The sequence below is a fragment of the Triticum aestivum genome, chromosome 5B, assembly GCF_018294505.1.
Source record: "Triticum aestivum cultivar Chinese Spring chromosome 5B, IWGSC CS RefSeq v2.1, whole genome shotgun sequence".
Lineage (NCBI taxonomy): Eukaryota > Viridiplantae > Streptophyta > Magnoliopsida > Poales > Poaceae > Triticum > Triticum aestivum.
In genome coordinates this window covers 680,517,314-680,530,465 of record NC_057807.1, presented here as the reverse complement: position 1 = coordinate 680,530,465, position 13,152 = coordinate 680,517,314, and the positions used below count along the sequence as shown (strand labels likewise).

Below are 13,152 nucleotides of genomic sequence, written 5' to 3'. Positions count from 1 at the left end.
GCTTATAGCTGGGATTTCTAGAAAGATAAGCTGATGCAGCCCTCAGGGATGGAGTGCCTAAACTAACCTTCCTGAACAGAAGTAGCAGAGGTAGAAGATATGTAAATCGTACCATCAAGGGGAAATGCACTATTGTTATGCTTGGGCCAGGTTAGCTGATCAAGGGAATATTCCTATCGGAAGAACAATCAGAAAATAAGGAGATAGTCAGTTGGCACTTTTCACACAAGAACCGCTTTTCGTATTAAGCACGGGAGTCGTAAGGAAAGACCTCTGCGTAGCTATCAGAACGAATTAATGAACGAAATAAACGAATTCCGGTGAAACCAAGGCGAATTTCTGAGCCAGCAGTGGGAAAAAGATGCCAAGTATTGAGATGCAACATTATGAATGGTGCGATCCGAAGTCTTACTATTTACTCAAAATTGACTCAAATGGTTGACTGAACTTCACAGAGGACTAAAGCCGGGAACTTAAACTAATGGTTTTGCCTTTCCACTTCCCAATTGACTCTCATAAAAGGCTAGGCTACCTCTTCACATCGCACCTGATCCCGAATCATGTGCTCTGTTCAGGGGATCAATAGTGGCTATTAAGCTTTTCCCTTTCTATATATTCTTGAGAATAAGTAAATACCATCCTTTTTCCTATCAGCATCTCTCTATCTGACAGTAAATATTGCTTTCAATCGATCAGGCACTAGGTTATTAAAGTATGGATATGCCATATAATAAGGGAAAAGGCCTCCAGTTTTTTTTAGCGCAAAAGAAAAGCCGATTCCAAATTTTCTATTTCCCGGCAAGTCTATGAGAGTCCTATTACGGATCCTCTGATCTTTAGCTTGAATGGTCGTGTTTTTATATAATTAGGTCTTTCTTCTGAGCTCTTCTATTACGGTACGGAAAAATCAAACCTATCACTCTCAAAGAATGGGTAAAAAGAATTCAAGCTAGGGGAGCCTACACTCTCTAACTACCTATACTACGCCCCCATTGATTGGAAACCCTCGGGGAAAATGATCCCATAAACAAAGGAATTATACAGTACGAAATAGCAAAAAAACAGACTAATTCGATTCTAAAAAATCGATAATAGATATTTTATTCTGCTTAAATTGTCCCGACAAGGAGAGATATTCAATATTTGAATCAGATTGGATTTCGTAGTATACCAATGTGAGCCAAACTATTACTATTTCATCTAACTTGAATAACCAAGGACTGAATTTGACTATGGATTCTGATAACTCGAGAAGTTTTTATTTGGTTATGATCCAAAAAGAAAAAAGAAAGGTTTAACAAGCCATGAGAAAATAGAGTAAAGTAACCATACGTTCTGTTTGCATAACGTGTATACGCCACGCCATACAATCGAAATAGAAACATGGGACGATTCCAGAATTTTGAATAGATCCGTGGGGATGAGAGAAGTTGTTGTTGAGAAATATGAAATTGGAAAGGAAGTCAAACTCCCTATGGAACCTGTGATCGGTTGTACCTGTACTTTAGTGATACGAAAACTCGCTATTCACTCAGTTTCTGGTCAATAATAAGATTATGTAGGAGAGATGGCCGAGTGGTTCAAGGCGTAGCATTGGAACTGCTATGTAGGCTTTTGTTTACCGAGGGTTCGAATCCCTCTCTTTCCGTTTCTGTTAATTCACCAACGTTACCGACCACAATGAAATTTCTAGTAAGAGGAAAATCCGTCGACTTTCTAAATCGTGAGGGTCAAGTCCCTCTATCCCCAATAAAAAGCCCATTTTACTTCCTAACTATTGTACCAACCTCTATTTTTCATTAATGGTTCAAACAAGATTCACTATCTTTCTTATTCTACTCTTTCACAAACGGATCCGAACTGACTTCTTTGGATCTTATCCCATTCATACAAATGAACATATTATAGTATAGGCAAGTAATCCCTATTATTAAGTAAGTCATTCACAATCCATATCATTATCCTGATATTTACTAAGTCCAATTTGAGAATACTTTTTTCTTTTTGAGTCCCTTTAATTGACATAGATACAAGTACTCTACTAGGATGATGCACAATAAATAGTCAGGATAGCTCAGTTGGTAGAGCAGAGGATTGAAAATCCTCGTGTCACCAGTTCAAATCTGGTTCCTGGCACAGAACGAACAATGAATGCCTTTTCGGGAAAGAAAAGGGCCACATATTTTTTTTAGGGAAAAGCTTTTTTTAAGGGGAAGAATCATCAACAAAAAATCCAGGAAAGAACAGCGAAGGAAAAACGTGAAAAAACAAGTGTTTTCCCGGAACGGAATAGCGGAAATTCCATACGTTGATCACCAATGTTGCATGTCTTTCCTTAAGCTGGAGTACTTTGAGTTAGAAGGCCTACTTTATTCGTCCTTTTAAAGCCTACTTATTCGTCTAGCTATTTCCAATTCTAATAAATAACCCGATCATATCATATCTTGGAAAACCCTAAGACTACCCAAGGCTGTACCCTACAGTGTTACCTATAGTCTATACTTGTGTATACGTTGCCTTCTGGGGTGGCAAGCTAGAACCAAGTTTTCTAGGTATCAATTCCAATTTAAGTCAATGATCCTCATTTTCTCCAACATTAAGAAGATTATTGGTAAGGTGACCAACCATCACGCAGGATTCCGGGTCGGAGTAGCACCTCTTGCCTGATATATACAGGTCGTTACTGGCGATTCGTTTGTGCCCTATGGTGTTCAATTGCCCGTTTGTTCCCTCCCCCTCGGGACGGGTCAACCTACTTTGCCCGCTCAGGCGCTCCAAAATGCTCTGACTAGACCGCCGACACCCATGATTTGTCCATCATTCAAAATGGCATTTCGTAAGGGCTCATAAGGTAGGAGGAATCACAGATCCTCCGTGCACTTTCGCCTAGAGTTAGTTTTATTTTTCACTACTGTCTGAGTGGTGGCTAAACCCTGAAACTTTTCCTTGAAATGAAATAAAGATCTAACTTTATTCCAGTAGTGGTTTCCGCAAATGTAGATAATCTTGTTGATTAACACCCACTTTCCATACCCTGCAATTCAGAGGCCATCACCTCTGGTCTTTTAGTAACATATCAGTAAACAAGGCTCTCCTCGTGTAGCTTTTTGTTCTCGAGGAAGAAAATCTCATTGATTACTTAGAATGCCGGATGAAGCAAGTTACAGCATTGGTTCTTTCGTGATTCACGTATATTGGAAATCTCTTTCTTTAGGAAATGGGATGGCATTCAATTCTAACTTAGGGATTCTCTTCTTCCTGAACATTCATGAAAAGAAGGACTCTGGCTTTAATGCTAAAGTTTAGTACTGGGCCGAGCGTACTTACCTACTTAGACAAGAGGGATACTTATAGATCTCTATGAGCGTAAGGCAAAGTGGGCAAGACTACTTCCACAACTACATTTTCGCTTAAGCAGGACCTGTGAGACCTCGAAGCAACCGTCTACTACTAGTTATAGATGCTATTTCTAATTGAATAGAATGGATGCTTCACAGCGGTTCTGCGACAGGCAGGGCAGCCGGGTGAACATAGGCAGCTGTTCCTATAGAACACAAGTCTTTCTCTAAAGCACGACCTTCCGATTGGACTACGTCTGGTCTCTATCCTTTTTATTCCTAAAATGGGTCCTCGATCAAAATGATCTGGTGTCTATGTCCATGCCTGAGGTTGGTAAACCCTATATCTATTGCGGGGTGGTTTGAGGAAGGGACAGCTTGTAACCCACGACTTACTACTACGAAGATTCTGGCGGAGAGCTTTTCACATATAGATAGGTCGGGATGAGGAAGCTCCGTAGTCAACTAATAGATAGAAAATCCACCTTGTGAACCGTGTTTGTCTTAAAGTACTGTCTGAGAAGGAATATACCTGTTCCAATCCCTCTAGTGGCTATACTGATTGACATAGGTAGCTTTCGTAGTCAAAGCTCACAGGGCCAAATGCTCTATTGGAGTGGGCACGAACACACACAATCAAGGTTCGAAGAACTTCTACTTCACGCCTTGAGGATTCTATGACGCTCACTCAATGGTGTTGTGGCGATTGCAAGCAATCAATAAACGAGGAAGCCAAATTATGGATCCAGGAAGGCTGCATCAGAAGGAAGAGTAGGTGTTGCTATGCCGTTGGCTGGGACTGAGACAGAGAGAGGGGAGCATAGCCCCTATGATCCCGGTAAAGAGTTCCAACTAAGCTCTTCTCAGGTTCTTTCTTTCTCTTCCATTCTTATGTTTATATATTAAAGTGTAGTTTTCTTACTGAAATATAATAATATTAATCTAATATGCCCATTGGTGTTCCAAAAGTACCTTACCGGATTCCCGGAGATGAAGAAGCGACTTGGGTTGACTTATACAATGTTATGTATCGAGAAAGGACACTTTTTTTTTAGTTCACTGCCCTATACATAGAAAGAAGTGCTTTTCCACCGGTATCAACATTCTATCTGGAATCAGTAGCGATAATTGTTGTATTGTGAGCCAGCCCCGTAAGACACTACGCACCTCCAAATTCTATATGATTTTTCCAATCATTTCATTTATACGACCTGCAAATAAGATAAGATCTTGGCTCGCCCTACAAAAAAACAACTATATGCCCTATAAACTTGCTTCTTCGAATCTCGAAATAACATATAGAAAGTGTTTCTGTGATGAGACCATTCTCGATCGATAAATGCGATAGGAGCCTATGTGTTTCACGGGCAGCCGGCCAATAGGGGAAGGTTGTGAATCCGGCGAACCGACCGCTTTAAGAACGTGATTGTCTTCTCTCACTCAGTTATCAATTGACAAAGATGACCCATTCTTTTTCGCCCTAAAAACGACAATGGTATGGTACTTTTTCTTCAAATCGAGATTGTGTGGGTGTCCGCTCATGTTCACGTTACATGCTAAATCAGGCTTTCCTTGGAAAAACCAAGGACAACCCCTATCTCAGTCTCCTTTCCTTTCTCTTTTCGGGAGCAGAGCTGAAAAAGATGGACAGTAACGATCGCGTAATATCAATTTATCGGCCTCGTCATCGAAAGCGGCTTCCAATTGCTCGGAAATTCTCAGCTATATGGGGGACTTTGATGGTGAGCAAAAAGAATTGATCAAGAAATTGGTAAACTTTCGCATGATCGATGGTAAAAGAACGAGAGTTCGTGCTATTGTTTATAAAACTTTTCACCGCCTAGCTCGAACTGAACGCGATGTAATAAAACTTATGGTTGACGCCGTAGATAATATAAAGCCAATATGCGAAGTGGTCAAAGTAGGAGTCGCAGGTACTATTTATGATGTTCCTGGGATTGTAGCCAGGGATCGTCAACAAACCTTAGCTATTCGTTGGATCCTTGGAGCAGCTTTCAAACGACGTATAAGCTACAGGATAAGCTTAGAGAAATGTTCATTTGCTGAGATACTGGATGCTTACCGAAAGAGGGGAATTTCACGTAAGAGAAGGGAGAATCTTCATGGACTGGCTTCCACCAATCGGAGTTTCGCGCATTTCAGATGGTGGTAAAGTGATACCACATAAGGAGCTCTTCCTCATTCAGTCATACTCAACAAAAGTAAGAAATGTTTGACCCGGATCCTTTTTTCATCTTCATATAGAAAGAAAATCGGCCTTCCTCATACTCCCCCCTTCATTCATAGAGTTGGAGGAATCCACAAGAGGCCTGCCCGTTCATAATTGCATAAAAGAACCATTCTTTTTATGAAAACTCTTGTTCCAACCTCACCTCAGGTCGAATGAATACGAAAGGGGGATCAATCAAATCAATAAGCCATGAATGAAGAAGTAGTGGGCCTTTCGCCTTATTTCGTTTGACTCGTGGAGCTGAGAAATCTACTTCAAAGAGAGGGAAAGAGTGCTAGTCCGAAAGAACAAGCAAGGGATGAGCGCACGGGAGCGAAATCCGTTGCGCCCACGCGCATACGTTTTCTTGCTGGGTAATTTCTCAGAAAGTTTTTGTGTTGTTGATTCCTATTCCTAGGTGTTGTGCTTTTTCCCCTATGCCGCCTATTGGTACTAGTGGAGTAGGATTGGCCTGTAATACAGAACCTATAGGTGGTGTAACCTTTCGCTCAATACTCAAATCTACAATTGAAGCATCTGAGGCTGCATCAATCGAGGATACACGACATAAGGAATTGTTAGATCTCCAAACTGAACTTCGCCTTCACCAAGCGTGGGTTTTCACTGGTCCTAACTAACGGTTGGCAAGCGATCCCCTATTCTGCATCCCGAAGATCAGACGGCCCAGAGCCGGAGCGATCATTCAAGCAAGTTACTCAGCTTGAGTTTTTCAGTCAATCAATAGATTGTGCAGTTTCTTAGTCTTTTGGTCCACGTCTTCATGACTTATAGAAAGGGTTTCTTTCTTTTACAAGATCATGGAAGCTTCAGAAACCATCCGAGATCTTCTGGAAACAAGAAATGTTGCATCAAAGGGTTCAGTGGTCATATCATAGTGAAATCGAGTTTCTTGATTTAGTCGATATCAAATTCCCAACTTAGAAATTCGAAAGGACTAAGATTCTACTTCTTCCTCAAATACTGGGAATGTGGATTCAAGTATGATATCACTATTCCACAGATCTCAAGAAAACGAATTGAACAAGTTTGATGGCTGGAAGAAGATAGGAAATATTCAAACATGTATTGCATTTCATCGATCTCACCCTTTGTTCAGTGCCGCATAAGTACTGACTTCTTGAACAGATACCGGTACCGGTCATGAAGGCTTCGCCCTTCTCAAGTCAAGTGCAGAAGCGAAATCCGTTGAGCAAGAAGCCAGTGATCCCACAACATCAAAGTGATACATATGACATATTGGAAATTAGGCTTAGTTTGTAGCTTGTTTTCATTCATATCATCAAAACAGTGATTCTTTCACGGCCACCCCTCAATTCAAGAGTTCCGATTGGATCAACAAGAATCCAATCTGTATGCCAAGAAGAAAAGAAAGGTATTTCATCAAGTGCAGACAAGAAAGATACCGAAATCAGGAACCATGGAAAGCAGATACCTGATTCTATATATATATAAAAGGGATATAAGTGCTGGATCTGAACTATTTCAATTAGTGGATTGGCGGAAAAGCAGGAATGAAGGTTGGGACAGAAAGGGGAGAGGAGAGCCCGGACGAGGAAAACAAGCACCCCTTTTAGGATTCTAGGAAACAAGCAATACTTTCCCATCTTGAACTGAACTGAACAGAGCACAGAGACTAGAATCAGAACTGGAATTCCCTTCTCTGAATTCAAAAGCCCACCCGGACTTGAGAAGTAGCTTGTTCAATTTGTCCTCAGCAGAAGCGAAACCTGTTGCCAAGAGATCGAAATTCCAATCAGAAAATAAGTACTTTGAATCAAGAAATGACATTGCGTAGAAGTGAAGTGAACTAGAGAATTCCAGTCAGAAAAGCAATCGGATACTGAAATCTCTTCTCTGAAAGCTAAAGCTTTACAGATTATAGGAAAGCAAGCACCACGAAGGGCAGTACCCAAACTATAGGTTATCTTGTGTCTGGGCAAGCAAGGTCAAGTAGTGGCATCCTATTACCCTAAATGGAAAGCAAAGTAGGTTATTCAGCCATCCCTCGCGAACAATCAGAAGTCCCAGTTTCCTTAACTAATCTCGCCAATTTATCACTTGACCGACCCAGAGACTAATCTATCGTTGGCCCAGGCAAAGAGTGAGAAAAAGCAGCAAAAGGAGTAGCTTGCAGTGAGGAATGAAAGCTGGTGTTTTACCACCATTCAGCAAGAGAAACCCACTGGAACCTTTTCATAGGACCATAGAAAACATGCTGCTTCCTGTATAGAGATGACTGCTTCTTTAATGAAGTTGATCGTCTATCTCAAGTGGTGGTGATCGACTCCACGAATAGCCTGAACCTGAGAAATGTATATCTGCAAACGGGAACTTCCTGTTGTCTCGAATCAGGTCTGCTATTTCTATTCATAACTCTCTGGCTGGAATCGACCAAAATAGCCCTTGACGGCAATAAGAGGATCCTAACCACTACACGGTTCGAAATCTCAATCGAATGATACCTCAATTGAACCTGCTGAGTCAGTTATTGGAAAGATATCACTATCAGCCTCACAGCAATCTTTAGGAAAATGCAGACACAGTAGTTTTTTCGAAACTTGTTCAGACACCGCAAGCAACTACCAGTATCGATCTTCTAAAGAAATGACCTTCGTTGCCGAAGTGATAGACAAACAATTCTATAGCGGACTTGGACTAGCGACACATTTCTCCATATATGAAATTCAATTCACCCGACATCAAAGAGAAGCTCAAGCTCGGGATCAAAGATCAGCTACAGATCGGGCTGGCATTCATCATAGTCGGCAGCTTACTTTTGACTGAAACATTTACTTTGCACTACATCCGTAAGAATCTGATGGAAAATGACTGCAACGCAATCAATTTATCCCTTCCTCGTGCGCGCGTATCGTATATAGTTCAATGAGAAACAATGCTTTCTGATATTCACGAATTGGATTCGAACCAATGTCCCCCGACTCCTCTACCGAATAAGGATCGTGATTCACATTTCCTCGTTCTCTTTCTAGCTGCCCATATGGGTGGCTGCTATCATCCCCTTTTGATAGCTTCTTATCCGCATCCGCGAGCATAAGCGGAATAGCCTGAACACTCATAGCGATTACCTCAACCCTTGTCTTTCCTTTGGCTCCGCTCGGTGGGGGGGACCCAATGTACCAATTCTTTCACTCGACCCTGCTCCTTCTTCTTTCTCATTTGCCTCTTTCCCTCTCTCCTGCTCCCCCCCGACTGTCACTCTATGGCAAAGCTAAAGCTTTCCTGGCGCTTGGTGAATAATCTTTCTATAGGGACAAATAAAAGCCCAGTTTTGACCTTGCTGCATATAACATCTAGCATTTCATGTGTCTGAATGTAACAGCCAATAATCTGGTTTGCAAACCTATCTTTGCCCTCCTCGACTGCGGGAGCCCTCCATCGTTGCAGTACAATAGACGTTAATTTCAAGCGTAGCTTACTGGACATACGGTCAAGAACTTCTTGCAGCCTTCGAAAGAAGACTTTAGACATGACGCCAACACCTACGATAGGAATGCCGAATAGTATATCGTCTGCGTAGCGAGCGAAATAGACGTACTTGGTAGAATCCCCATTCTCCTCTTGGGCCATAGCATCGAATTGCAAGTCGAGTTGATGCAGGAATGATTGAATCAAAACAGGCGAGATCGGTGATCCTTGTGGAAGGCCGACTTCACTGTTTGAGTAGTCATTCCCTTTCTTAGAAAGTCTCGGTGTCTTGAGAAAGCAATTGATGAGGTCAATGAGAGGAGCGTTATCTGTACCTAAGAGCTTAGACAAATGTTCAAGTAGTAACCGATGGTCTATGCTATCGAAACACTTGACCACGTCCACCTGAATAAGTTTTTACAGTTAATCGGGCGCCCAAGATTTCCAAATAGGCTTGGCAGAAGCAAATTTGTTGGGCCCCTCGTTGAGCATCTGGTAAGCAGAGGCGAATGAATAAGTAGCGCTGCACTTCCACTTGGCACCTGGCACGGTCAACCGAAGTACCGAATAGGAAGGCCATGGCCACCCTTTTCATGCTCACCTTTTGGACAATCTGGAATGAAAGGAACAGTCGCGTCTTCCAACTCAAGAGTGCCCCGCCGACAGTTCTACTAGCTAACATCAAGATTGAGGCTCAAACTTGGGTCACAGCGGGTGCAAAGAAATTAGGATCCATCATGCCACGAGAGTAGGCCTTTTTGTAGCGGTGTTGTAGCATGATGGATGTTGTAACACAAACTTTAAACTCTCTTTTCTCTCTTAATTAATGAATGAGGCAAGTCTTTTGCCTCCTTTCAAAAATAAATAAATAAATAGCGCTGCTGCTCCACTTCCAGAGCGCCTCGGCCTGCACCCCAGGAATCGCCTGAATCCCATAGCTGAATGAAGTGCACCAAGCCATCGGTAGGGAGCTCATGTGGCACATCCAGAAATGCGAATGTGCCCACAAAAAACGCCCTGCAGCCCTCCTTATCCACACCGTCAAGGGCCCACTTTGGGGTGGGCCGCAGCCACCAAACCTTTTTTCCATTCGCAAGGACTTGTTTCAATTGCATATCATAAGGAATTCGAAGATGATGTGTAGGTCGAGCATCAATCACCGAATTGATCAGAATGAGGCGCCCACGCTGCCAACCAGGCATGAGCTTCAGCAATTTGTCAACAATCGGCTGCCACTGGGATCTATCTGGTAAGCTGCTTAAATAGAGTCCCAAATATTTGCAAGGGAAATCGTCCATCTTCCACAGCAGGGCAGCAACAACAAATCCCTGATCGATCTTGTCTTCAAGAATTAATATTCAACCCTGAAGCCTGTTCGAAACTCCGAAGAGCCCCCTCACAAAACCCAGATCCATTCTCGAAGGTCTAATAAACAACACAACATCATCCGCATAAATCGAGAGCCTTCTTTAGAGGTCTAATAGCCGGGCCGGGATAAAATCCTTAGCCCTGCGCCCATTAGCCACCAAACGAAACAACGGTGTGTTTGCATCACCATCTTGCAACCATCGAACCCAAGCCGAAAACAAAGAGGAACAGCCACAAAAGAATGCACTCGAGACCATCGTCAGACTACAACCATTTAGTTCAACCAACACAAGGTCTGCACTACCTACTACTCCCATCTAACCTATGTTATAATGCGGGTCTGCTACACTGGCAGGGTCTGAGTAAGCGGCTCTACACGCAACCAGCACAAAATCGCGGTAGCCAACTCCAACATCAGCCAAGAGCGTGACATGCTTCTCCTACAAACTGCAACAAAAGACACATTTGACAGGTTAGCATCTATAGGATAAATCAGAACCGTATAAGAGAGCATTCTATTTAGTACTACCGAGCTGCTGATCGAGTCTAAGGGGGCCGACTGAGGCAAGACAGGCAGAACCTTTGTGAAGAGCATCTGGTCTACAACAACCTGCTCCCACTGATCGAGAAACACTAGTCCAGCAGTTTTTAATTTCTATACACACGCATCTAATATGCCGATCGGTTAGTTTGGGCATTTGGCCAGTGAGAACTCCAACGTTTGTAAATAAACTGCAGTTCCCCGTGTATTTTCATGGCTAACATAAGTAAGCAACAAAATAAGGTTGCAGTTTCACTTGTCAGGCTCAAAATCTCAAACCAATAGGGAAATGGGAGAAACGACTAGTGTGTTTCGCGAAAACATCCAACTCCAGTGCAGGAAACACAGTTATGTTTGGCCATAACTCATAAGCAAGCGGGTTTGCATTTTTTGTTTCTGTCCGCAAACTGAACTTGGCCAATCATGAAATATATGCCTCGGCAAAAGATAAAGAAATATTTAATTCAAGTACACTTGAACCTAAGCGAGTGATGGAAAGAAATTCAACATAGGAAAACAATGGTAAGAACAATGTACCTGCTCCGATCGAACAATGTATTGGAAGCACACATCTTCATTACTCTTCATCCTCAGAGTCATCAGAAGTTTGGTTGCTTTCATAGTCTGGGTTTGCTCTAAAAATGTAGACCTGCATCATTTACAATTTTACATAACTAATCAAGTTGCACCATACGCACTTAGCAGTGAGATGAAACGACCTCCTTGCGATTAGGCCTTACAAGAATCCCCTCCATTATCTAAAAAGATATGACTGGACAATTAAAGGCCTGTGAATGAAATAATTTCTAGAGGCCCTTTTAGATCTGGTTGGAATGAAGGAATATACAGTAGGGATGCTGAGCAATAACATCGTTTCCTGCAAACTATATGCAGAATTAATTGGCAGTCCAAACAGGCCTAATTTCTCATCTATGAATAAGTAGACACGGCTCGCTAGTTTCAAACTTTCAATTATGGATATGGCATATAACCCACTTTATAATTTGAAGCTAAGACATACCAATGACTCTAGTATGTAGTCTAGTTATTCAGTAGACATACCAGGTTTTTCTGACAGACAAACACATTAATGAGTACGACACCACTGAGCAACTTTCAGGAATGTTCTAGAATCATAAGGCCGCATTTGCAACACAGCGATTCCGCAGAAATTTCGTATGAAATCACGTTATGTATGTACTGGTACTGGATGTGGAGTTCCTTAATGTACAAAGTCGGGCGTTTTTATCCATGGAATGGAGGAGATGCAGAATCTCACCTTGAACATTGCCCTCTCTGTCATGTGGAAAACCAAGCAATCGCCATCGGCAAGGTCATGGTCGAAGGCGAACCCTTTCCACCCCTTGTCGAGGTAGTAGTGACAGTGTTTGCCCTTTCTGTGGGCATTGTACATCATGTGGAACTCGTCATCCGCCTCATCCACCACCACGACCGCCTCATCATGCTCCGGGAGATACTTGAAGAAGTCCTTGGGGATTAGCTGTCACAATGCATATAACCCACCAAATCAGCATCCAATCCGACCCAAGAACCACATTGCCTCACATCACATCCAGTGCAAGTTCTCCTGCTACAATACCGTACCATCTGGACTGCATTCATGGCGAGGCTGTGGGACATGGGCTTGACGAAGGCGGGGCAGCGGGTGCGGTGGATCCGGCGCTGGAGCTCCTCCGCCTTGGCGACGGCGCCGGCCCTCTCCTCGTCGGTCGGCCCTTTCCGAACAGCGTATGCCTCGTAGACTCCACGGTAGCCGCGCTGCTCTGCGCCGTCGAGGTAGTTGGGCTGCTCCGGGAGGCCCGCGACGCGGCCGGACCGCCGGAGCTCGCCGGGCTCCGGGGCCTTGCGCTTCTGCGGCACCGAGGCGGCGGGCCAGTCATCATATAAGTAGGGGAGAAAAAGGAGATGGAAGACCGGAGGCAAGGAAGGAAGAAGGGGGAGGGATCTGACGGACCGGCCTGGGGTTGGGGTTGGGCTTGGGCCTGGCGGCGGCCTCGCGGACGGCGGCGGAGAGGTGGTGCAGGCGGAGCTCCTCCAGCTTCCGGCGGTTCTCCTCCATCTGCCGCCGGCGCTGCTCCTCGTACGAGTTCGATTCCGCCATTGCCTTCTCGATTCTGCTTCCTCCCCTCCGGCGCTGCTCTGTTTGGGAGGGGAGAGGTGGAGTGAGCAGGGAAGGGGAAAAGTGACGTGGCCCTCTGCCCTATACT

General features: G+C 43.6%; 2 protein-coding genes and 2 non-coding genes across 4 annotated transcripts; 3 read left to right on the top strand and 1 right to left on the bottom strand.

The window, feature by feature from the left end:
* The first annotated feature begins 1,561 nt into the window (after positions 1–1,561).
* Positions 1,562–1,648, top strand: TRNAS-GGA (transfer RNA serine (anticodon GGA)). Its single transcript has one exon. It is a non-coding gene; the product is annotated as a tRNA-Ser (tRNA).
* A 415-nt stretch (positions 1,649–2,063) lies between these two features.
* TRNAF-GAA (transfer RNA phenylalanine (anticodon GAA)) lies at positions 2,064–2,136 on the top strand. Its single transcript has one exon. It is a non-coding gene; the product is annotated as a tRNA-Phe (tRNA).
* A 2,335-nt stretch (positions 2,137–4,471) lies between these two features.
* On the top strand, positions 4,472–5,626 carry LOC123114160 (ribosomal protein S7, mitochondrial-like). The gene has a single exon (XM_044535536.1). The coding sequence runs from the start codon at positions 5,065–5,067 to the stop codon at positions 5,509–5,511; it is 447 nt and encodes a 148-aa protein (XP_044391471.1). The 5' UTR covers positions 4,472–5,064; the 3' UTR covers positions 5,512–5,626.
* Positions 5,627–10,461: 4,835 nt separating this feature from the next.
* On the bottom strand, positions 10,462–13,152 carry LOC123114158 (B3 domain-containing protein Os06g0194400). Its single transcript, XM_044535533.1, has 5 exons — positions 12,900–13,152; positions 12,530–12,796; positions 12,204–12,425; positions 11,462–11,573; positions 10,462–10,830 (listed from the first exon to the last, which is right to left on the bottom strand). Exons 1-4 carry the CDS (start codon positions 13,044–13,046, stop codon positions 11,502–11,504), a joined length of 708 nt encoding a protein of 235 aa, XP_044391468.1. The 5' UTR covers positions 13,047–13,152; the 3' UTR covers positions 10,462–10,830; positions 11,462–11,501.